This window comes from Parus major, chromosome 11 (genome assembly GCF_001522545.3).
Source record: "Parus major isolate Abel chromosome 11, Parus_major1.1, whole genome shotgun sequence".
NCBI lineage: Eukaryota > Metazoa > Chordata > Aves > Passeriformes > Paridae > Parus > Parus major.
Genome location: NC_031780.1, coordinates 16,983,949 through 17,009,192, shown reverse-complemented (window position 1 = coordinate 17,009,192; position 25,244 = coordinate 16,983,949). Strand labels below are relative to the sequence as shown.

At 40.4% G+C, this 25,244-nt stretch overlaps 1 protein-coding gene across 1 annotated transcript in view; it reads left to right on the top strand.

Annotated features, from left to right (window-relative positions):
• CDH8 (cadherin 8) overlaps positions 1-25,244 on the top strand; it is a 150,770-nt gene that overhangs the window by 44,298 nt on the left and 81,228 nt on the right. The window contains exon 4 of the mRNA XM_033517205.1: positions 10,764-11,058. Within this exon, the coding sequence (XP_033373096.1) occupies positions 10,764-11,058 (295 nt within the window). The remainder of the gene's footprint in view (positions 1-10,763; positions 11,059-25,244) is intronic.

Genomic DNA, 25,244 nt, shown 5'->3' with positions numbered 1-25,244 from the left:
AGGTGTTATTGCAGTACAAGTAATTAATAACTATTATTTACAGCTCAGTACTGACTGCAGTTGTCCCCTGCCTGGCTGCCATTTGGTGCTCTCAGTTGATTTCCCTCAGGAACTTCAGCAGGAATAGCAGGAACCTTCCTAAGATATTTGGATTTTGTTTTATTCTTGTATCCAGGGCATGATTTGGATCATTTAAGAACTCCACTTCTCAATATTGTACCTCTTCCTCATCTTTTTAAAGGTAGCTTTTTTGTGGGCTTTTCATCCTGAACACACATTTTATTAGAGAAACCTCAGCAGTCCTTGGAGATCTTCAAAGTCCTCCCTCATGCAGCTGTTTCCCTCTTTTGTTGTTCCTTTTATGGAATTTATGTTCTCCAGCGAGCAGCCTGATGATCAGTTCTTTGAAGGAGGGGGAATGCACATCCTGTGTATTTGACAGGTCCTCAGAAATCATTATTTATCTTGTGTACCTCAGAGCTGCCCCAGGCTGGGCCCAGCACAGCAAGGAGCTGGAGCTGCTGCAGAGAGCCCAGAGGAGGCTCCAGGATGAGCAGAGGGATGGAGCAGCTCTGCTGGCAGGAAAGGCTGCCACAGCTGCCATTGTTCACCTGCACAGGAGAAGCTTTGGGCTGAGCTCAGGGTGGCCTTGCAGGGCCTGAAGGAGCTGCAGCAAAGCTGGAGAGAGACAATTGCCAAGGGCTGCAGGGCCAGGAGGCAGGGAATGGCTGCCAGTGGCAGAGGGCAGGGCTGGATGGGATCTTGGGCAGGGATTGTTCCCTGGCAGGGTGGGCAGGCCCTGGCACAGGGTGCCCAGAGCAGCTGGGGCTGCCCCTGGATCCCTGGCAGTGCCCAAGGCCAGCTTGGACATTGGGGCTGGGAGCTCCTGGGACACTGGGAGCTGGCCCTGCCATGGCTGGGGTGGGAATGGATGGGCTTTAAGGCTCCTCCAAACCCAATCCATCCTGTGGTTTTTGATCCTTTGCCTCCTGCCTTTACCACAGTGAGTATCCTCTCCTTCCACCCCAGCAGAGGGGAATGCAGGACAGCTGCTCACCAGCCCTTCCTGAGAGGAGCACTGGGGAATGGCAGGGAACAGCTGAATGGGGACAGGGCCAGATGGGGTTTTGGCTGTTCCGAGCTCACAGAGTGCTACGAGCTCTCCCCAGCTTGTGTGGGCAGAGCAAACCGACAGTGATTCAGCCATCATTAAATTAGTACAGATGTCTCCCGCAGCCTCCCACAGGAGTCTTTCCATGAGCTCAGACAATTTGGATAAAGGTCTAGACTAAATCATTGCTAAGTCTATATGGATTCTGGCTGGTTTGAGATTGACATATGTTACACACTTCCAGCTCCTGGGATACTGATTTGTATACAAGTTGACTGTATCCATGCTGAGCCAGAGCTTCTTTTTTGATGGGATGCTGACCCCAAATTTTGGATGTTTGGGATCACTGGTAGCTCAGGTGCTTATAACAAATGACATAAATACTCTGAACGGTGCCCACACTTACAGCACTGTTAATTTTGCTTCCTTTGAAACAAATTAGGTTATCTGATGTGCCAAAAAATGGTGATAATTGTCCCTGAGACTTGAGTCTCCAAAAGTCCCGGGCAGGGGACTGCAGGGCTCAATACAAGTTGCTAGAGAATTGGAGGTAATACATCACTAGGAATTAAACCCCGCTGGAGCAGGCACAGTGGTTTATTTCTGCATATTTAATACTGTCGATGTGTAATGGTTTATGCATCCTCTCCGCATTCAATTCTTCCAGAAAAGCATTAACAAAGGCAGAAGCTATGATCTTTCTCTAGTGGTTTAAGGAATATTTCAAATTTAATGGTGTTGCAAATTGATCGCATTATGAGAGACATAACCTTTGCGAGTCAGTTTGTAAGAAATTCACAGGAATGCATGACTTAGTGGGAATGCATGGGAAATTACATTAGGAAGCTTTGAAAACCACGGGAGTGATGAGGCGAATAACTCCTTGTGAAACTCCATGAAATGATAATAACTAGTTTCAACCAGGTTCCTCCAAATAACTTACAATTCTGCATGAGTTATCCCTAATAAACATCTAACTGCAAGGAAAGAGGGAAAAATAATAAAATTATCCTCATGTTACATCTATTTATTCTGATGTATGACACTCTGATGTTGCTATGTAATTGCAAACAGAGCAGCTCTGAAGAAGTGGTTCTGGTTTGTTTGACATCTCATAAGGAGTTTGTTTTGTAGCATTTCCTAGTTGTGGTTATTTTCACATTCTAAGTAATTTGAAAGATATTTCAAATAAGAAGAAGCTGCTCCTGCACCCCTGTGAACAGTTCACAGGTTAGTGTAAGTGCACTAGAAATCAGTCACGTTGTCACCTGTAAGCAGATAGTTTATAAGAGAAGCAATATGTAAGTACCCACAATTTAATTTTTCAGCTCTCTTTATTTCACTATTACCTTCTCAACAGCTTTCAATTTTAGCTCGAGCTGGCTGCAGAGCTGATGTTTATATTTCTGCACTGTAGCTGTGTTTGACAGCCAATTGCTAGAGAAGAGCTTTCTATTTGCACTGCCAGCTTTATACATTATGTGGTTTTAGACAGCACTTACTTCCTTGTTCAGACACTGAAGGATGTTAAGCAGTAATCTTAAATTTGAAAAATTACCTTCCAAAAAAGGTATTTTACTGCTTTCAGACTGGTTTTATTAAATATTATTAGCAGAAGGCATCCTGCATGGATTTGAACTTCTTTTATTAAAAAGGAAGACAGGTTAAATATATTATCTCTGGGACTCTTCCAATCATTTTGAGCAAAACATGAGAAAAAGCCAGGCTGGTAAAAGCAGCTGACAGCAGGGCCTTGAAGGATTTTAAAATCATGACAACTTAAATATTCTTAAATAAATAGAAATATCTTCTCCCCTTTGACCACTCTGGCCTGCTGCATTTTTCTGTGCCTTGGCTGATCTAGGCTCTGGCTTGTGTAGTTTGGCAGATTTTGTTAGCAGCCTTCAAATTACTGCTGTGCCTACGTAGTGATTAACTTTTTTATTCCTCTTCTGCAATCCAAAATATGGCTTTGACATTCACTTGAGGCAATCATTTCAACAACACAAAGAGGTCTTGGTGCTCAACTGCAGTGAACTCTGGGCCTGAGAATGGAGCCTGGCAAGTTCTAATGAGCTTTTAAGGAGGAAAGGAAAAGTACAGCTCAAACAACACGGCAGAAAAGCTCAGAACATGGTGAATAAGATGATGATGATGATGATGAAATGAAAAACAGAGTAGGATTTGGGATATAGGAACTGCTGAGCTTCTGGCTAGCGTGTGGAATGGGAATTCCTATAGCTTATGTTTTGGTAGAGCCATCTCCATATTTTCTCTGTATCGAGGATGGATTGTCAAGTTAGCCTTTGCTGGCAATAAAACTGACAGCCCAAAGGGAAGAGCCCTCTGAAGTCATTCCTGGAGGCTTCATGAGCCTTACATGTAGCAAGAACTGCAGCAGAGTTTGTGTCCAAGACTGACAAGCTGGAGGAGGGAGTAAATGGCTTTGCTGCTCTTTCACTGAGTTGGGAAGAGAGTGACAAGTGCAGGAGGAGGCACTGTTAATTATAATGCCTGAAGCACTGGAATTGTTAATGTAAGAGCTTGACCCCAAACAGTGGGAGATGACAGATACTTTTTTTTCCCCCATAAAGACACAAAAGAGGGAATATGTTTTACAAGACTAAAGCCGCATGCAATTTTTGAGTCTCTCTATGCCCGGCTCTCAGATCTCCTGTGGTGAGGCACTGTTCACTGTAGATGAAATAATAGGGAAGTAAATGAGATGGGAAAGGATTCCTCTTCAGCAGCGTGCCACAACTTCATCGCAAGCTCCAAGTGTCAGGAGCAGTTGGGTTAAAAAAATCCAGAGCTGCTTGCAGGAGCGGTGTGTGCTGGAACAGGGGAAAGGAACAGCAGTCTGGGTTCAGAAATAGTCTCATGAACTCCCAGCTGGGCAGAGAGCCAGCTACAAAAAGGTGCCAGCCATCTGAGGCCACTTGACACGGGACACTTGGGCGTTAAGAGCCGTGGAGAGCGGGGACTGGAGCGTCAGGCCAGGCTGCGGTGGGACACGGGGCAGGTGCGGCGGCGGCGTTCTCAGGACAGAAGGGAAGACAGATGGTATTCCCAAATGGAAAGGGCCAAGGCCAGAGCTGGGAAAACAGAAAGCTTTAGCAATCATCTGGCTTAACATAAGGACTCAGAAACAGCAAGGTATGTAAGCAAGGCATGCAGGAAAAATCAGCCTGAGAGCGGGGTCTGGGTGGGAGCAAAGCGCCTTGTCCTTGTTACCATCACAACCGCTGGGGTTGGGGAGCTTTTGCATCTGGGGATGTGGTTTCCTCCTTCCTAGGATGCTCCCCTGGCACAACAGTGAAACACCAGCAGAAATACATAAAAATTTTAATTACAAATTCATATCGAGACTAACTGGAGATAAATGCATGAAGCTGTCTAAGAACGGCCTGAGTAGTCCCACGGTCTGGATGTTTTTTCCTTGTGTGAATTTTTGTGAGACTGAATGTGGGTTTATCTCTTCCTCTGTTCCTCCCACCTGTAAAAACAAGCAGAGCTATATGGGTTTTTTTTTCTCCCATGACATTAAACAAAATTAGATATTAAGGATTGTTGATTCAGCCTGGTGAGGAAGGCAATAAGTGGTACAGAAAGGACCGATGTCACTGTGACCAGGAAGGACTTGGATCAAGATTCAGGCAGGTTTCCTGAGCTCTTTCCTTACATCATTTGGTCATAATCAGTGGATTAAAATAACCTGAGTGTTAGAAGCCAGGCTTGTCTGCAGTTTTTACACAGCAGTTCACTCCAGTGTACTGTGGGATGATACCAAAAGGTAAGCAATGAAAAGTCATTTGTGCACAGTTGCAGCATGAATATAAACAGAGACAAAATTAGCAAATCAAATAGAATAAAAAAGCAGTAGCAAAGAATAAACAGAAACATAAAAGAAGCCATCTGGAATCAAAGATACTCAAATGACATGGTAGGAAACTGAGGCAGACAAAAGCAGAGATTACACTCTTAAATGAAATTGTTAGGGATATTACTGCTTTAATTCCCTTTGAATCTGGTTATGAAACTGCAGCTGAGAAGTGTGAGCAGTAATGTTTTTTGACAGTTTCTCCAGAGGCTTCAACTTACATGATTCTTGGATCTTAAATGGAACCTTTGTCATCCACGGACATGTCTGTTTCCCTTCTGAAAGTGTTCCAAGGACTGACATTGTGTCAAGAGCATCAACTCTGTGCCCCAATTTGTCATTACCCTGAATAATAATGCAGAATATTTGATTCTTCTCTATCCCATTGTGCACTTATAATTCCCATTACTAAAGATGGGATCAGCCTATCCGTGGAGAAAATGAAAGATTCTATTAAATTGAAATGAAATTCACTTTATTAATTCTGTGTTGTGTGTGAGTGAATCAAATCTACAATAAACAATAAACACGTTCATTGTCCATGATGTGTCAGGGCACATCAACAATACACAAAACAACCTTCTGTAACTCCTAAAGAGGGTCATGTTTTTAGGGAAAAAACACCACTGCAAAGCCACGTACAGAATCACCTGAAGAATAAAGTGCATTACAGATTTTGAAAGCATTTCAAGCCCAGCATACAGTTTTTGATATATATATATCAAATGGTTGTAAAAGTCACTAAAACCCCTCCATGCTTTCACAGAATGAGTGAGAGCTTCTTAGAACCCAGCAGTTTCAGAAAAGAGTCATAAAAAGCTGAAAATTCCATCTCAAAGTCCATTAAATGGGGTCTGCCTCATAAATGAGGAGTTTTATTGCAAGGCAAAGGTAAAAAATAGAAGAAGAAGCTGAAGCATTAGGACAATGCTAGTGTGTTGTGTTTGTGTCTGTGAAACATCAGGTGAAAATCAGTGAGGCACCCTTAAAAGAGAAGATTCCGGAGTCAGGACAGGGAAGGATGATGCAAATTTTAAAATGAAGTTTTAAGGGCAGATGATTCCTTTTCCCTTGAAACAAGTACGGGGTAATTCCCTTGTAATTACATGAGGATGAATTAATTACTTTCTAACAAACTCAAATAAAAACTTGACTACATAATACCGCCTTCTCTTGCCTTAATTAAAAATGTCCAGGAGCATTTTCATAATGAGTAGATTCCCTCACCCTTCCCCACGTGAATTATCTCTATATTTATGCTTTTTTTACTGATAGAAGGAAATTGGGATTACAGATCCTGCCATTGATGTTCTGTTATGGACTCAAGTTGTGCAGCAGCACCAAGCACCAGAGAGGGTTGGAAGTGCCCAATCCTCCTGCAGAGGAAAATCCACATCTTTCTGCTCATCTGGGCATGGCCCAGCCCCAAGTGCATGATGCACTTTCCTGATGGTGAACACACAGGAATCTTCGTGCTGAGCAACCTGTTGTTTTGACTGCCATGGGTTTGCCAGGTAGCTGAGTGTGAGCAGGTGAGACAGTTCCCATCTGCAGAGGAGACTTGTAAATCTGCTCAGAATTGCAAAGGAGCTTCAGCAGCCTCGCTCCCAGCCTTTGTCCATACATTAAATCCCTGGCTGCAAATGCAGTTTGGAGCCAAGTACTTGCTAAGAAAACCTTGTTTAAAATATGCTGAACAAAGAGTTATGGAATAGGAAAATTTAATAACAGTCCCACACTCTTGGAGTTGTGTTTTACTGCAGAATAGCACTATTGCATCTGCAGAATATAGATGCTCTTGGAATAAATTTCATCTTTGCAGTTTCTCTGGCATGGATTTTAATTATACATGTTTGCAATATATATACATGAAAGACTATAAATGTGTTTTATACCCTTGAATAGTCTGTTGGTGATGCTTTTAGATGTGCACTGGTCATTAGTGAAAATAATGTTAATTTTGTGGCAACACCCTGTGTGTGCTGTTCCTGTCAGTCCTGGTTTCATTGATTACCATCTGTATTATCAGATAGATCAGCAAAGGAATTAATAAAGACTAGAAATTGCTCTAGTCTGAGGGTTCATTTGGAATGAAGTTAATTTTTTTAGGAAAAAGAAATGATCTGTGCTGAGGCTACAGGGGAGCTATTAGTAAGGTATTAATACAGGGCATCTGCATCACTATTAAAACTCTGAGGTGGTCCAAAGTCACTCCTGTCTCCATAAATCCAGGCATGAATTGGGTGATGGACTTGCATCTGCTGCTTTAAGAGAGGGAAATGTTTGGATTTATAGTCCCATGGGCAGGGCAGTGATGGAGGAAGAAGATTTCACTTCCTTTGAAGTTTAATGAAGTGAATCTCACCTAATGGAAGTGATTTTATCTCTCTCTGAACATGATGAAGTTCTCCAGTAAATGTGTTTGTTTGTTTTGGGGTGTTCTCTGGCTTACTTATATTCTCTAGCAGTGGGACATTGGGGCAGATATAGACATTTTCTGTTTTAAACAGAAATTCTTGTTGCATCTGGATGTTGCTCTGAAAAAGGTCAGCTTTCAACCATAGGTGTAGCAAATAAAGCTGCAGATGTGGAAAGCAGTTTCATATTTACATTTGTGAGGCTTTTTGAGCAGAAAGCACTATTCATTTCTCATATTCATTATGCCCTTCTATCATTCACCTAGATCCTATATAATTATGTGTTTAATGATCTTCACCCTTCACACGAACACAGCTTGCTGAAGCTTGACTCTTGAAGTAAATTATCATTCATGTCTGGTAGAAGAGAGGAAATATTACTTGGGAAAAGTGCTGTGCTATCTGACTTAAGACTTCAGTCTGTGATATAACTTTGTAGGAGATAATGATGACTTAATCTTAAATCTAAGCAAGAAAATTATTTTGAAGAAGTGGCTTATCCATAGGTCATTTGTTATATTATATTGATATTAAAGTGTAAGGACTTCAAAACCCAGAAAAAATATTTTAATTATTTAAGTCAGTTTGGATGCTCTCCATAGATTGTAGTAAATGCCACATTTATGTCTTGATTTTTTATTAAAGAACTTAAAAAAAAAAGAATTGCCATTATAAATCTTTGGGTAAAAAACGGATCTTCCACTAATCACACCTAATTTCAATTAAGATTATTCATTGAAATTAATTTAACATTATATATATTATATAATTAATTTAACATTATATATATTATTAATTTAACATTATAAAATGCTCCTATCTCTTGTACATTGTTTAATGTTTAGCCCTTCATTTTATAGTGTTTCAAACAGCAATATTTGAATAGCAAATAGCAATTCTTGTTTTTGATACAATGGACTTTAGTTTATTAGAGGAAACGATTAATGGTAATTATAGATATTTTTATCATTTGGCTGTTGGTATCTCACTAGAACTGCAAAGGTTTTATAGCTCTGCATTTATATCTACCAGAAGTGATTTATGAACCATGACTGCTGTTGGATATTATGGGTAAAGCCAGAGATCACATAGACAGCCTCTCTTACTTATTAGCAAATAGCAAATTCGAGAATGTTTGAGCCTTCTCAAATGTCTGTGTGGGATATCTGGTTTATTCCTAAAAGTTCAGATTATAGCATTTCGTTGTGTGGCTGGGTGAGCTGAGATGTTCCCAGTTCCTCTGCTGAGCTGTGGGTGTCCAGACAATGCTGTGATATTACATCACTCTAACTCAGCTCTGAAAATCCTGCCAAAACCTTCATATGCAATGTTAATGCCATATAGATTTTATTCAGGGAGCAAACAGATGCTTAAATTATAAACAATCTGTTTAAAACACAAATGCTGGATTGATCTTTACAGGCTCTGGGGCCCTGAAAATAAGGGTCATAAGGATAATAATCTTACAGGCAAAAGGAGTTGTGTTAACTTTCTGAGCAGACCAAACTGTGACATCAGCCAGGAGGGGAGGCAGTGGCTCAGTAAATGAATCTGATTGTTCTCAAGCAGGAGCTGATGGCAGGTGCAAAAAGAAAACCAGACTGAACTTTTGGAAAAGGGACTCAGCTGTCACTTGACATCTCTGTGTACATTCCTGTGGGCTGGGTAGGAAGAGTGAACTGGATTGAGTCATACATATTCACAGCTAAAGCGCTTCGGAAAAGTTGTTAAGACAATGCTGGTGTAATAAAATGCTGCCCAGCACAACAGAGAGGATGAGTTTACACCTCATGTGGTTTGTGGGAGTTCTGCCATTATTGCAGGGCAGGGAATGCACTGGTGGCCAGGATTTTGTGTCTGTAACAAACCAGATCAAGGGGGAAATCAGCCCTGGCTGCTGCTGTCCATTGTGCTCATTGCAGCTAACAGAGCTTTGAGTTTTCCAAGCCCTTGGACAGCTGAATTCCCAAACAGAGGAGTTTAGATAGAGCTGTTTGTGACCAATTCTGGACAGAAGGACCCGCAGAGCCTCTTGTGACACAAGAATCTCCCTGTGGTTAGGCCACAGCTGGTACTTCAAGGCTTTTTTCCACACCTATTTTAATATCCTTATGCAAGCTCTTATATTAAACGATGCTGCTGCCTGGCCCTGGCAACCCCTGCTATCAACTGAGAGTAAAATGCAAAACCAGCAACACCTTCTGTTGAGCTGTGTGCACAAAATGAGCAAACAGGAAAAAGTCTTTAGTACTGGTTGTAACTCATGCTGCAACCTAAGCAAGTTGTACTTATTTCCTTCAGACTGTCTTTTGTGAGGCAGAGATAAATAATAATAGATGCAAGTTACATTTTTAATGATGTTATTCGCTTCTTATTGATCATATTGAGTGTGTTAGACCTAACAGTAAACAGAATTTAAACCCCTATTTCTGTGTATTCAAGTTATTTTCCTCTATTTCTGAATGTGTTGACAGTGATACATGTGATCCAACCAATTCACACTCACACTCTCACAACTTAAAAATTGTTGTAGATAATCTGATATCCAGTATTTGTTTCTGAGCCTACCAAAAAATCAGTGGAAGTCCTTTATCCTCAGGTTTTTAATGAATAACAAAATTCAAAAGAAAGAATATGTTTCTCATATTGCTTCAGTTTATTTTAATCCTCTCTTGCTTTTTGAAAAGCCAAATACAAATTTAATTCCAATTTCATTTTTTTTTTTCTGACAGGGGTTTGAGGAGAATGTCAAGATGTGTGCAAGGGTTCTTCTACCAGGGCACATACTTTTAGAATAAAGATCTTAGAACCTTTTAAGTTCTGCAAAGATCTGAGTTGTGATAGACTCCTTAATTTCTGTGACTGCTGTCTGTGACAAGATTCCATAGATGCCAGTGTTCAATCATTTCTAGTCACCTGGAAATAAGCTGAAAGTAATAACTAAAAAGAAGAAGTTAGATTAAAACGTATGTTATGGTTAACCCTTCCCTCACCCTTTGATCTAATAGGTTAAGGACATTTTGTACTTGTTCATTTGGGCTGATAATGGTTCTGAAGGCATTTACATTTTAGAATGGGGATTTAAAATATATATAACAGCTGCTTTTTAAATAGAAAGTCTAATTATGCCTATGATTGCATCCATTTTTGATTAGTATGCATACAAATGCTTGCTCTCCATGTGTATTCAAGCTGAGCTATGGATCACTGGTGCTGGCATTGAAGCACAAAGGAGCAGCTGACAAACAAAATGTATAGTTAGACCAAAGCAAAAAAAAAAACACCACCAAAATTCTGTGTGTACATTTTTTTTTGTCTCTAAAATGCCTTTATTGTTTCTTTTATCCCCTTTTAGCTGCACACTGACCTGGACCCTGGCAGCAGCAAAATTAAGTATATTCTGTCAGGAGATGGAGCTGGAACCATCTTTGTGATCAATGACAAGACTGGAGACATCCACGCCATGAAGAGGCTGGACCGGGAGGAGAAGGCAGAGTACACCCTCACAGCCCAGGCCGTGGACAGGGACACGAACCAGCCCCTGGAGCCCCCCTCAGAATTCATCATTAAGGTTCAGGACATCAATGACAACGCTCCTGAGTTTGTGGAGGGCCCCTACCACGCCACGGTGCCAGAAATGTCTGTTGTGGGTACGTATGTCTGAGCAGCTCGCAGCTCTGGCCCTGCCAGGAGGCTGTTGAGTTGCTGATGAATAATAAGGTATTTATTATGTTGTTAGCATTCATTTGCATATTTGCAAATCTTTTCTTGGCCGGAGCTTTCATCTGCAGCACAATAGTTGAGTCCCTCAGTAGTAAGGAAATGACTAACAGCTGTATTAATGTGTCTTTGTCCAACAACACTTTAATGGGCTAAATTTATATTTCCCTTCTGACACTGCAGTTAGAGTATTGTTATTGAGAAGGATTTATCAAGATTTGCTCCAGCATGACGCTCTAATCCTATTGATATTTTGTTGATGTTTAATTATCTGTTTGTTGTTTTCCTACACTTGCAGGGCATTGATACATACTTATTTGTTTTCCTCTAAGTGAAACTGTAATCAGGCAAAAACATTGAAATGAGAGATGCTATGTCTGGGAATTGATGGTTTGGCTGTAGAGTGGACTTAACCAATTAGCCACAGGATTTGCATGGATGATGGAAGGGAAAAGCAGAGAAAGCTGTGGAAAAAGATGGTGAAAAGGGAAATTAACTGTGTGAAAGCAGAAAAGAGAAAGGAGAAAAATGTAATCTTCTTAATATATTTTACTTATATTTATTCTTTTTGTCAGATTAGTGTGAATCCATTTCCTCATGGATTAATATATTAGAATATTTTCTGCATAGTTTGCCCCTGTGTTTGCAAATGAACATCCTTACAGAGGCAGATATTGACACTCCCCATGACACACATGGAGCGCAGCTCATCTTCAGCTGTCACTGCAGCCAAAGGGAAGCAAAGCCACCAAACCAAGAGAATCCATTTTAGGGCAATATAAGAATTCAGCATAAGCAAAGGCATCACAATCTGGCCGTGAAATGCAGAGGAAATTCTAATGCATTTTGGTGTTAGGTTGAGGATAATGTGCTTTTCAGTGATTTGTCTACATCTGTCAAAGCAAGGTAATTGAAGGAGTGCCAAGGCACTTTGTGGAATAAGCAGCATCCTATCACAAAGTTTCAAAAACACCACTCTTTCTTATTGAGCTAAAAGGAGGAGGAATAATGTGAGGAGCCAGAACCATCTCTCACTCACAGCACAGAGAGTTACACCGAGACATTGTCAAATCCAAGTGTGATGTGCTGTCTGCATGGTCATACCTCAGGCTTTAGCTTTGAAATCGACTCTTCTCCAACAGATTTTCATATCTTCATTGTGAACTAAGAACAAGCCTGTGCCAAAAATGATATGTGAATTTTCGAGCCTGCATTTCAGTTCTTTTGCTAAACCATAGCTTTTATACATTGAGTTACTTTTATACAGCAGCACAAATATAATATGGATCTGCTTTCAGAAGATATTTCAGCCAAGCTCTAGGTGAGCAAATGACTTAATTAAATAAAATGAGAATAAGAAAAGCAAACCAAAACAAAGCGGTGTGAGAGAAGGAGGAAGGAAAATCGAATGCTGTCATTCCTTATGTAAATGGGATTTATGTAGTATTCTACAGAAAAAAAAGAGAAATGTATGCAAGAAAAGAAAAGATGGTTTCTGATCACAAAGCCTATCATAAAAATAATTTATGTCTGCTTATTTATAATCTGTGATAAAGACATGGCCCCCATCCAAGATGTATTCACTGTAAAGAAGAGGAGAAAAAATAAACCAAAAAACCAAAATGAAAACTTTGAGAGGAAACTGATCAGGAGATGAATAAAAATTTAGTTAATTATTAACATGAGGTTTAAAAGATGGTAAATGCAATGAGAGTAAGGGAATAAAACAGAATAAAAGATGAAATATTAGTAAAAGAGGTAAAATTGGAGAAAGAGTGAAAGAGGAGAGAAATATGTGAAGAAAGGTAATGAGAAATTAATTATAAGTTAAAACTTCATCTAGGAAAACCTTATTATAGAGGATTGTAGGAGAAATAGCCAATGGCTGGATGTAGTTTAAGGAAGAGTGAAAGGGGCTGGCTCCAGGGGGAAATGTTTCACCTGTTCCCCAAGCATGTTGGGGAAAAGAGAGACACTGAACTGCCTTTGGAAACGACAAAACTTCATGTTCTTATGGTTTGTTAGGCTGCATGAAAGAGTTTTATCCAAAAGCCAGTGTGTTGTGACAATAAAACAGTTGTTGCCATTACTAAAGCAATCTATATGTTAGAGATTTACAATAGATCATCTGACAGGCCTGAGGTTTGTTCCTGGAGCTCTGGGAATTTTGCTCATTTATCCCTTAGGATCCCTGGCCCTTCCCTGTGTTTTACAGGACATTCCTGGGGGTGCAGGTTTCCAGGCTGCTGCTCTACAGAAGCACCAACCTGCACTCCTGCTCTTCTATTGAGAAAAAGAATTTATTTCTCTGCTGTTGCTTTGAAACTCAGAGAATGTTCCTGATTGCATTACATGGGACATGAATGGGTGTAAAGTCTCTGAAGTAGAGGCAGTGGAGTCTGTGTTTTAATCTCTGATGGAACCAAATGTCAAGGCTGGATGAGAGTGTTACCCTTCATTAATGTCGCTGTTACTATTTCCTTCTGCTTTCTCCTCTTGATCCACAGGTAGCAATATCAAGAGATGAAGGAAATGATTCTCTGTAAATGATTTCAAATTTTTTGAAGTTTTTTTTAGTCCTCTTAAAATTGCATTAACTCTTTTGTAATGTTTATAAGAACAGAGTTCAAGGAATTTTTATTATTTTCCCCCCACTAAGAGCATTTCACTTCCATTATCCACTTAGTTAATTCCCTTACAGAGATCTCCACCCACTGCCAATTTCAGCCTTGACTTTTGTACAACACAGGCATCACTAGGCAGTGTTCTTACTCAGGATAAAACAAAGTTCTGCTCAACCTTTTCTTTCCTCAAAATGCTTATATCAATTTTCTGCTCTGAAACAGAAGCTCATATGCTCCCTATATATAGTACTTATGTAATGAGGATGCAGTACAAGGCATTTTATTTTTGGGCCTCAGGGGAAGGCAACGCATGAAATACAGATGAGAGCTTTAACCTTTCATTGTTCTAAGGTTCTAACACGATAAAGTATTTCTGAGAGGTACCTTAGACCTGGTCTTATGTTCCTGGCTAGAAGAGATGTATTATAGGAATGTCAGGTGTTACTTGGACTATCTAGAACTGGAATGAAACACTATGGGGATGTGACAACTGGCTTCCAACTGCTAGAGAGCAGGGCTGGATGGGATCTTGGGCAGGGATTGTTCCCTGGCAGGGTGGGCAGGCCCTGGCACAGGGTGCCCAGAGCAGCTGGGGCTGCCCCTGCATCCCTGGCAGTGCCCAAGGCCAGCTTGGACATTGGGGCTGGGAGCACCTGGGACAGTGGGAGCTGGCCCTGCCATGGCTGGGGTGGGATGGATGGGCTTTAGGGCCTCTTCCATGCCAGTTCTGGGATTCTGTCCCTACCTGCAGTGTGTGCCAGCCCATGTGGGGCTCTGTGTGTGCTCCCAAAGCCGCACACGGCCACGGCTCCCCTGCGTGGTTTTTATTCTGTGTTTTGGTGCTCTCTGGAAAATCCTGCTTCCCTGCCGAAACAAAAGGATTTGCATGGCTCTCCTCCCACTGCCTGGTGCAAAGAGGATCAGTATTACCCGGAGCTCTCTCTGGGAGGAGAGCTGCTCACTTCTCAGCTGTCTCTGCAGAACACACTCCCACACCCGCGCTCGCTGCCGGCCGCGTCACTGTGCTCACAGTTATTCTGAAATCTTTTATTTCTCTCTTTGAGCAAAGAGACCAGCACATTCCAGAAAAAAAAAGAAAAAGTTTTGAGAACGAAATTGAATTTTTTTTACTCTAATTCCTACATAATCTACCATAGTAAGCCCTGTTCCCCACCTCCAAAAATGATGAATTTGCTTGTGGAAGCTAATAGTGTATATGGAGAATATGTTCTTTGCTGAAACTGTGAACTTTAATCTTTTAATTATGTTATTAATTTTCTTAAAGAATTAAAGATCAAAAAGGGAAATCTGTGGAATTACTTCATTATGGCAAATATTACAAATAGGAAATAATTTCTCTGTAAATCTTGTTTAATCACTTTTAAACGTAAAAGGGCACACTGGGGTAGAAACTCAGTTAAAACCTTAAAAAAAAAATAAATTTTTCTGTACTTCTGGGAGTAAGAACCCCAAGACTCTATTTTTTTCTCTCCTCATCTGTCTATGAGCTCTGTATCCATGCCTGCAATGAAGATAGACTATTATATAAATGAATGAACAAGCTTAGAAGAACCATAAGGGTAATTGGAACCAGTTCTGTAACTTATTTAAAGAAAAAGGAAAGAAAAGGGAAAAAAAAAAAACACACCCTCTCTTGAATATGTTCTGTTTCTGTATTACCTTCTCAGCTACACACAGACACACGAATTCCCCAAAACAGGTGGAGAGGTGGTAATGGGAGCCAAAGTGGATGTTGTCTCCTGACAGCAGAGTTTTAGGATCCCTTTTTTCAGGAGAGGAATGAGGAGTGAAATCTCTTGATTTCACTCTCAGAGAAGCCGGGAGTGTTTAGACAGCGAGTGTCATGTTGAAAGACAGGAGACGACTGAAGCAGAGTGACAAACGTGTTGGTGAAATAAAACAGGACACAGATGGAAAAAGAACAAAAGCCATAAGGGAAGAGAATTCTCTCATAGTTTGCCTGAATTAAGGTAAACAGACAAACTTTAATAATCTCCAAATATTAAGGCTTCTCCTGACAGTCATAAGGAGAATAAAGTACACACAGTGGAATTCAGCCTGACATTGCTCTAGAAAGGCTTTTGCCTTTGCCACTTGAATATAGTAACAATATGAAAAAGCTTAGAATAATAATTTGTTTTGTCCTTAAATGCTTCCATGAAAGGTCTTTATTGGAAAGGGTTTAGGCATTCAATTGAGTCAGAATATCAATTTTGAGTTTTGGCACACACACATCTACTTAGGAATGTTTGCCCTTGATTACACCATTGCTGATAAGAAATTCTATCTTTTTTTTTGTAAAGCAGAGCAGAATTCTTTAGTCCAGCCAGGAGTATTAGGACCACACTGTACATACTGCAGTTTTGCTTTCCAGTTCTCCCAAAGATATTCATTCTCTTCCACTTACAAATTGTTTGCAAAAAGACAAAATCTGCTCTGTATGAAATCAACACGCAACGTCTTACATGAATAGTGATAAAATAACTTGAAAAATCAGAAAGTTGTGATAAAAATCTGACCTGAAATGTTGTCAAGATCAACCACACTGACTTGCTGGGGTTTTCATCATTGATTTTTAAGGCACTGAGCATGACTCTTAAATCAATGATAGTTTGTCACAAAATTGTGGAGTAAAGGGACTGCAGCACTGGGGTCAGCTCCAAATTAGCCCAAAGGGTAAATGCAAAGGCAGTGCAGAAGCTAAGGGGAAAACCAGCAGATGTTTTAAAATATGGCAAGAGTGTAATAGCTGTTAAAAAAATATATATATATATATATATATATATATAGGTGTTGTCTTGTTCCTCCACTTGTTCCTCTCGTGTATAATCTCACACAGTAGCTGTGGTGGCAGGGAGAGGGAGTCTTCTGTGAGATTTCTTTGGTGAGTGTGTGTGTGTTTAAAATGGTCACACACAAGCTTCAGGAAGGGCTCAGGACATTCAGCACCAGGGCTGGCTGGCTGCTCCTTAGCCCAACAGGCTGTTGAGCCTCGAGAAAACACAGTTCTGAGCATGTGCTGCTATTTTTGTGCTTTTCATTTCTCATGAGGTCTGATCAGAAATGTCATTATCTTTCTGTACTGTTCTTATGTGGTCATTATGGGCTTGAGGACCATGATGCAATTAATATTCTTTAGGGGTTTATAGGCTGACCCTTTAGTTATCCCCCTCTATATTGTCCTATTGTGCTAAACCAGTTATTGACAACACAGAATTGCCAAAATCAGTGGGATTGCTCCAAGTAGTTTGTGCCTATGGCAGGAAGTACTTGAGTGTTGAGGTTCTGGAGGCACTGTCTGGTCCTTAGGAACAAACCTGACTCAGCTGTGCAGGGTGTGGAGCTACTGATGTGTGCTGGTTTCTTAGACAAACACTGCTTTTCTGCCTCTCTGTCACAAATTGCCCATTTTTGCACACATGCATTCCCTTGGCACAAAGAAAAGTTGTGCAGATGACACATAGTGAAGATAAACTCTGCAGGAAAAATCTGCTGGGATCAGAACTGAAGACAGAGTTCCTTATGGAGTTCTTCCAAATAGAGAAATCTATCTTCCTGTGATGTTCTTGGTTTGGGATGAGGACAGACAGACAGAGCTGCCACATGTTGATCATGTGATGGCAGAGCAGAGGAAACTTTGGCAGTCTTAGGTGAATGTCCTTTGTACCTACAAGAATCTGTCTTACTGTGGTTTTTTCTCTTGCCTCCTAGTCACAAGCATCTTGTTCTTGTTGCAGATATTCTGCTTCTGAAATCCTTTATGGTTGCTTCCATTTGTCCGTATCAAATGCGTCATCATATTTGTGTTCTGTGACTGTGTGAAAATAAGTCTCTGACTCAGGTTTCTGATGCATTCTCCTCTGGTTACGAGTTTAAATCTATTCTCAGCATGGATCTCTCACAATTTCCCCAAATGTAAAATTCTGAAGGAAATAAAAAAAAAGGTGTTTCAAAGAGTGGTATGGTTTGGTTTTGCAGGCTTTGAAATTACGTTATCTCATTTTTCTAAGCAGCTTGGCTGGTGACATAAGCCTGTTTGATGGCCAGGGGATGATGGCTAAATGGAAAACAGGGATGAGAGGAAGTAGAGCAGCACAGGTTCCTGCCAGACTGGTGCTATGTGAAATGCCACAGAACTGGTCTGGAGCAGGATCTCACCTGCTTCAATCACAGGAAATGTAGATGAGGTCTCACCACAAGGTAGAAAGTTCTAGATCAGAAAATAAAGTTCAGTGTGGTAATATTTTCACAGAAACTTTGATTACTGTAATTTCTATTCCTCTGCTAGCAAAAAGACTTGGCTTTAGAACATCAGAGACCAATACCCCTCAAATTCTTCATTAAGCAGCCTGTGTTAGACATCTCTCTGATGGACGCACTTGATATTTGGCAAAATGAGATGCAATTCAGAATCCATTTTTTCTCTCTGGCACTGGTCATTCCCCACCCTGCCCTGAGCTGGCTCCTCTGTTTTTGGTGAAGTGCTGAATGTGCAGCTCTTGGTTTCCCATGAGAAGAGCTCACAGCTGCCTGTGCTGTCAGCACAGCTTCCTTGGGAATGGGCCCAGGGAGCAGCTGATGGTGCTGTGCCCCTTCTCCAGGGCCCAGAAGGGTTCTGCTGCCTTTTGCTGGCCCCACAGTTCCCTGGGGGACAAGATTTCATACCCTGCTTGTGTGCCCTGGGTTACAGGCTGGCACTCCAGGCTCTCCCAAGCAGAGCCAGCAGAGCCCCAAAGCAGCCAGGTGATATCAGCCACTTTCCAGTCTCACCACACAAAGTCAGAAATGAAAGAATTTCTGCAGGAGACAGCCTAGGCTGCTTTATTATTTATTTCTATTTTTTTTTTTTACAATACACCTGAGCATAACCTGAAACTTCCATTGGAATCAGCAAGACTTACAGTACCTTTTTTTTCTGCTTGGTAATACAGTGTACAGTGATCATCCAATTTTACTGCCTTTGCCTGGGGACCTCACAGAATGAACGCTGATGAAATAGTCAATTGATTAGAGACAAGCAGTCTTTCAAAAAGTCCTGAACAGAAGAAGAGCTATTTCCCATTTCTCTCACAAATATCAATTAATATTCTATAGCGAGGGGGATAGCTAAAGGGAGAATATAAAAAAATAGCATGAAAGGAAAACATAATTCCTTAAGCCAAACATAAAATATATTTTACCCTTCTGCTGTTGCCTGTGATGTTTCAAACCGTGTACTAATCCTAACAAACAGCCACCCAGGGGAATTTGCAAAGGAATACCTGCAGGCTCTCTAATGGCACCATCTCATAAGTTGTAGCAAGAAAGAACTGCCAGCCTTAAAACTGAAAAGGCAGAAGGTGCCTTCTTGTTAGATCCACACAGGTAAACCCAGGTAACATCAGCCAGGATAATTGCCAGGCAGGTATCCACATCCCTAAATCTGAAAATGTATTTCTGTTGCAAAGTACTTCTGATTCCAAAATTTTATGTGAAAGAGGCAGCATCAGAGTTCCAAAACAATTAGTTTATGCAGACAAGAAATGGTAAAATCTGCAGTTGATTAGATTTCCCAGGCACGCTTCCTCCAGCCCTCATTACAGAGCTGCGAGGTGCGGGGCTGCCAGCTCGCTCCGTTCCCTGCATGTTCACACAGCCTTTTTCTCCAGGCATAGCCAGCTCCTCTCATACTTCTGCAGTCACACATTTGCATACAATATGTTTTTCCCATTTCCCTCACATGATAAGAAGTCCTTAAAACGGCACATGAGCAGTCTGCACAAACATTGTTGTGTTATGTGTGGTAGGTCATGTGTTTGTGCAGAGATTTGGACTCAACATGTACTGCATGACATTAACATTCTTTAAAGGTTTCATTAACCTCCTAAACTATCTACTCCAGGAGTTGCATTGAGAAATATGTAATATTTGGGAGAAACAGTCTGGATACCTCTTCTGCTTATGGAGCTAAACATCACTTAATGTATCAAAGGTATGAAAGGAATATTTTTCTGTTGGAACCAAGAAACAGCTTCTTGCATTTTCCTGCATGGCACTACATGATTTATTATAGACCAAGTTGATGGATTCTTTCAGATTCTTTCACTGAACCAGATTTTTAGGTGCTAAAACCTTTGGTTTAGATCACCAATTCTTTAGGGTAGGATCTGCTATTTCCAATAGGTCTATAAAGTACTGAAAAATCTCTCTGTGCATTTCAGTGACATTACATTCAACTAGTTATATAAAACAAAGTGGCAAAACAAGCAAGTAATGTTTTGTCACTCATGTTTAATATTAAAAACAAAATATGAACTGTATCAGCTGCAGTTTATTTCAGAAAGTGTTTACAAGTGTCTGTATGAGTATACAAGTGCACACAGAGATACATACAAGAGGAAATGGCCTTAAAATGCTCCAGGGGAGGCTCAGGCTGGACAGCAGCAGGAATTTGCCCATGGAAAGGGAGCTCAGGCCTTGGCAGGGGCTGCCCAGGGAGCTTTGCAGTGCCCATCCCTGGAGGTGTCCCAGGAAGGGCTGGAGGTGGCACTCAGAGCTCTGGGCTGGGGACAAGGTGGGCATCGGGCACAGCTGGGACTCCATGGGCTGGGAGGGCTTTTCCAGCCTCACTGGTTCTGTGATTCTGGGATTCTATGATAGAATTTAATGTAAACAAACCCAAACTTCTTGCAAGGTTTTCCTTGTCTGGAGTGTCAGGTTCACACACTTGCTGTTCCTGAAATTAGAGACTGGGTTGGTCTGTTTTGGGTACATCCACAAAAGAGAGGAGTCACAGGATTGAAATTTAGGCATTCATATGGCCAATTTCATTCCTGTTCCTCTCTGGTCAGCCAAAAAAGGAGGATTCCAGGAGAGGATGATTTTGTCTTCCTCCCTCAGGTAGAGCAGGCAGCTGGTGCAGCTAGGTATCCAATTTAGCCAGTAGAGTCTAAAACTGAGTTGTGTGAATAACCTTCTTTTCCTTCTTCCTTACCTTAATCATCATAAACAAGATCATGACAGCATCACACTATTTCACTACTTAGAGTCAAATAAATTACAGCTGGGAAAGACAAATTACCCTATTAGTTAATCTTCCTGTCTTTCTAGGGTTTTCCCTTAGAATACATTATTCCAGCATCCTGTGCAAGAGAGTGAACTCTTCACTGAGGAAGATTCTGTTATTTCCCTTGGGAAGCTATTCCTCCTTGTACAATTTCTCATTGTAAGAAAGCTTTTGTTGTTTTTCTCATTGCAGAAGATAAAGAGAAGTCTTGTATCTGTGTATTTATGTGGTTCTCACCGCCAACACACCACTATTGCATCTGTAACATACACAAATTTTCTTTCTCATTTCTGCCTCTAGAAATGATTGCATATTGGATTCTGGCACAGAAACAGCAGGATGCATGCTGGCCTTCCTTGGCAAGCACAAGTTTTCCATTTTTCCCTCAGTGGACTCTTCTGGCCCGTATCTCTATCTTTTAGCTCTGCTTAGGGTGCCATCTATTGCCTCATTCATTTTTTTTATTCATTAAGGGTGTGCTGGACACTTAAAAAGCAGATTTTTAATTTATTTATTTTTTTAACATGCTTTCCTTTAGTTGTGGGAAGACCTGAAAAACACACCCAAGCCCTGTGTCATCTGTTCCCAAAGGTGTCCTTGACATTTTCCATGGTTCTGAGGTGCTGTGGGCTCTGCAGGTCAGGCAGCAGCAGCACCATGTGCTGGCAGCATTGCTTCCCAGAGGGATTTATACCCTCTCCTCACAGAATCATGGAATCACAGAATTCCTGGGTTGGAAAAGAACCTCAAAGGATCATCCAGTCCAACACCTCCTTGTCTCTCTTCTGTCTGTGTTTGTCTTTCCTCGCTCTCGGGGTCTCTGGGGAGAGAACCTTCCTGCACTGTGAGATCTGATCCACACATTGGACTCCCAGAGATTTGGCAATGAAGTATCTGTTAATAAGAATAAAAATACATTCAAATACAGGTGCAGAAGGTAGGGCTGAAATAATAACACGTGATCTGCAAAACAATCCTTAAATACTCGTGCAACATCCCCACAATTTATATGTGTGTATGTATTTATATATCTGCATGAACACCAAGATCTGCAATGATATTTTATGTGGGTAATTTGCATATGTTAACAAGTTCTGTAGTGCTTTAAACAGATTCCTATTTCAAATACATTTTCTTTATTTGGTTAGTGAAACCTCTAATTCATAGATTTTGTGTTTAGAAATGGTCTAATGCAATAATGCAGGATGATAAGGCTTAAAACTATGTTTTTGCATTTAAAAACCCAGCAACAATGAAAAACAAATAAGAATAAGTTCCTTCAGCTTTGAGGCAGTAATAATTTACATGTCAAGAAGTTATGCAGGTTTTTATGAGATTATTGCAGTTTTATTCAATAAAAAATTGTTACCATGACAACAACTGTCATGCTACCTGTGAGATTATAGCAAAGAAGGACAGTGAAGAAAAGGCTTCATTTTGGAAAGAATGCTTATCTGACCTGCTGGGTACAAACAATGCTTTGTGTGACTACCCCTGGCAGCAGGGCTTCCATCAGCCCAGCTCCAAAACCAGCTGAAGGTTTTTGAAGCACAGGATCCTCTTAGAAAACAAAAGAGCTGGTAAATAATGGCCAGGCTTTGTCATGCAAATACTCTGCTGATGCCCCATCAGGTTGGTAATCAGATCTTCAGAATGAAATTATGATTTCAGCCTGTCAAGATTTGGGAAGATTAGGAGAGGAAGAGTGAGTGAGACCAAAAAGGGGCATCAGAAAAGAAAAAAAAAACAAACAAAAAACCAAAAATAATAATAAAAAGCAAATGCCCCAGAAGTCCCTGGCAAGATGAGAAAACGTGGTCCCACCAGGTTTCATTACGGTCACGTTATTTATTTTTACCAGCCATTACAAAATGGTTGTTCACTGAATATGGATTCATGTAAATTCTTGGCACCAACTATGCATTACCTCCTCTAGAACATTCAAATTTGATTTTTTGGAATTTTTTTCCCCCCAGTACGCACATTTCATTGCCACACCAAAAGAATTTGCTTTCTCCCTGTGGCGGCATATGCATTTTTCTTTCTGACTAATGTGCAGAATCTGTACCCTGACTTGCACATAAAAACACAGCCAAAACAACAGAAAAGCACTAGCTGAGCACACACATCTTATTTTTCATGATGGTTTTTAATCTTACTTTGCCAGCAAACACAGGCTTTCTCACCTAGCCATATAAAAATAGTTCTGTTGTTAATTGTGTCTCTGATTGTTGGCCTGTTGTAAAGACAGAGTAAAACAATCTGACACTGACAGAGTAAAACAATCAGCAATGGCTAATGGTTAAAGCACATTAGAAGTGTTCATTAATTAAAATCTGTTGAATCTCTGTGCAGTCTATATTTATGGTGGTTAAATCCATATTTAAGGGTCATTAGCATTGCAAAATTGTACCTGAGTTAAAAAACACACAAAGTTTTTCAACAGAGCATCTTAAACTTTGCTTCATCTCTCAAAAAGAAAAAAAAGGATTTGCTTTAAATAAGGCAACATTAGGTACATAAAGAAAAAAGAAACTGTGATTATGCTGTTGGGCCAGATTATATAAAACAGCAATATTATTGTAATTAGGACAACAGTGACTTGGACTACAATAGTGGCTTGCTTATAAAAATGGCACCATTTCAAATTTATAGTCTCTGGCTAAATGAGTTTGTTGTAGCCTTGACAAAGAAACAAACACAAGCCAAATGCAGTCAAAATTAAGCACAAACAGAAACCTTAGCAGTTGATTTGCTGAGCAGAACCCAGAATGATTTTTTTCCAAGAGCATTTACTCAACAAATGCCTTTCCCTGCATTCTTACAGCTTTCTCAATGCAAACTTTTTATCTTTAAAACTTGAAGCTCATTGTGCTTGTAAAAAATACTTATGTGCATGTAGTTCATAACTCCATCAGTAATGGAGTAAAACCCTGCTTAAATATTGATAATCCAAAGCTTGGAGAGTTCTGGTGTGGAGGTTGCCTAAAAACAGCCATGGTGACTGTGAGTTCCTTTTCTCCTTGCATTGTTTTTCACCATCAGGGATCAATCATTTCTCCAAATCTGTGCTCAGCTGTGGGCAGGGGATTGGCTGCTCCATGGGAGCTCTCAGCACATTTTGGGGGTACCAGGACATCACTGACTTAGCAGCATCACCTGCAGCTGCAGAGAGAGCAGGGTTTGCTCCTAAATATCCTGATTATTGCCAGTGTGAACAACATAATGTAGTGTGTTTCACACCTGCAGAAAATTTGACTCAAGGCATGAAGAAAAAAAAATAAATTAAAAAAACCCCATCAAATTAAAGGTGATAAAATTTAAACTATGCCAAAGCTTAACTAATTTCAGTAGTGGAAGCAATTTCTTTAATTTCTGTTTCATGATCACTCACATCTTCCCTAAACAATTTTCATCAGTAAGATTGTTGGGAGCAAATGACTGGATTTGACAGGCCTCAGAAGGGTGTGTGATGGTTGGAAATGCAGTGCTGAGTGGCAGAGACTGGCTGGGGAAAAAACTGATTTCTAACAGGCAGGAGAGTATTTCAGGTGTCCATTCCCTTCATTAATTTTACTAGGTGAGATGATAATCACACTTCAAGTGACCTGTAAGGGAAAGAAGAAGAAGATCATGCCTTTCCCCCTGCCTTGTGTGTATTTTAACTGAAAATACTGACACACATATTACCCATGTATTTTTAATATATTTATATACTTCAGTTGAACTTGGGGTCTCAATAAGTGATGGAATTATTTTATATCACAAGAAGAAAATCTTGGTAGATGAGCATCAGGATTGGAAGCAATGTTAGACACTGATTAACTCTTTTTATTAGGGTGTATTCAACTTTAGTATCTAATGAACACTTAGGATAAAGAATGTGCTTATCAAAAAATCAGCATATCCATTCAAGTCTGGGAATCTTGAAATAAATATCTATAGAAAGTCTTCAGGAATTCTCAAGTGAAGTAAGATAAGAATAGAAATTATATATCAAATCTTTCTAAACAAGCAATGTAATTATTTCTGAAGGCCTTTGAAATGAGAGCCAGCTAGGAAAATCAAACACAATCTCCAAGAAGTCAACAGTTTTATTTCTTTTATTTTCCTTTTTTATATAAAGTATATAATGGAAACAAAATGAAGCCGTCTAGATAAAATACTCAAGTAAAATTCCCACTTTGTGATGAGCCTTATCTTTTTCCAGCCCTGTCCCATTGTGTGATGTTCTTCACAAACCTCTTCTGATTTAGGAGATTACAAACCTCAAGTTTTATGATAGCAGCCACAGAAACAAGCACATCAGCTGCTCCTTCAGCCTGGATCCAGCTGAAGGAAGCTGTGAGCCTGCATCCATGGCTGGTGGTGCCCTGGGACAGGGTGATGGACATGGGGATGTGCTGGGATGTGCTGGGATGTGCTG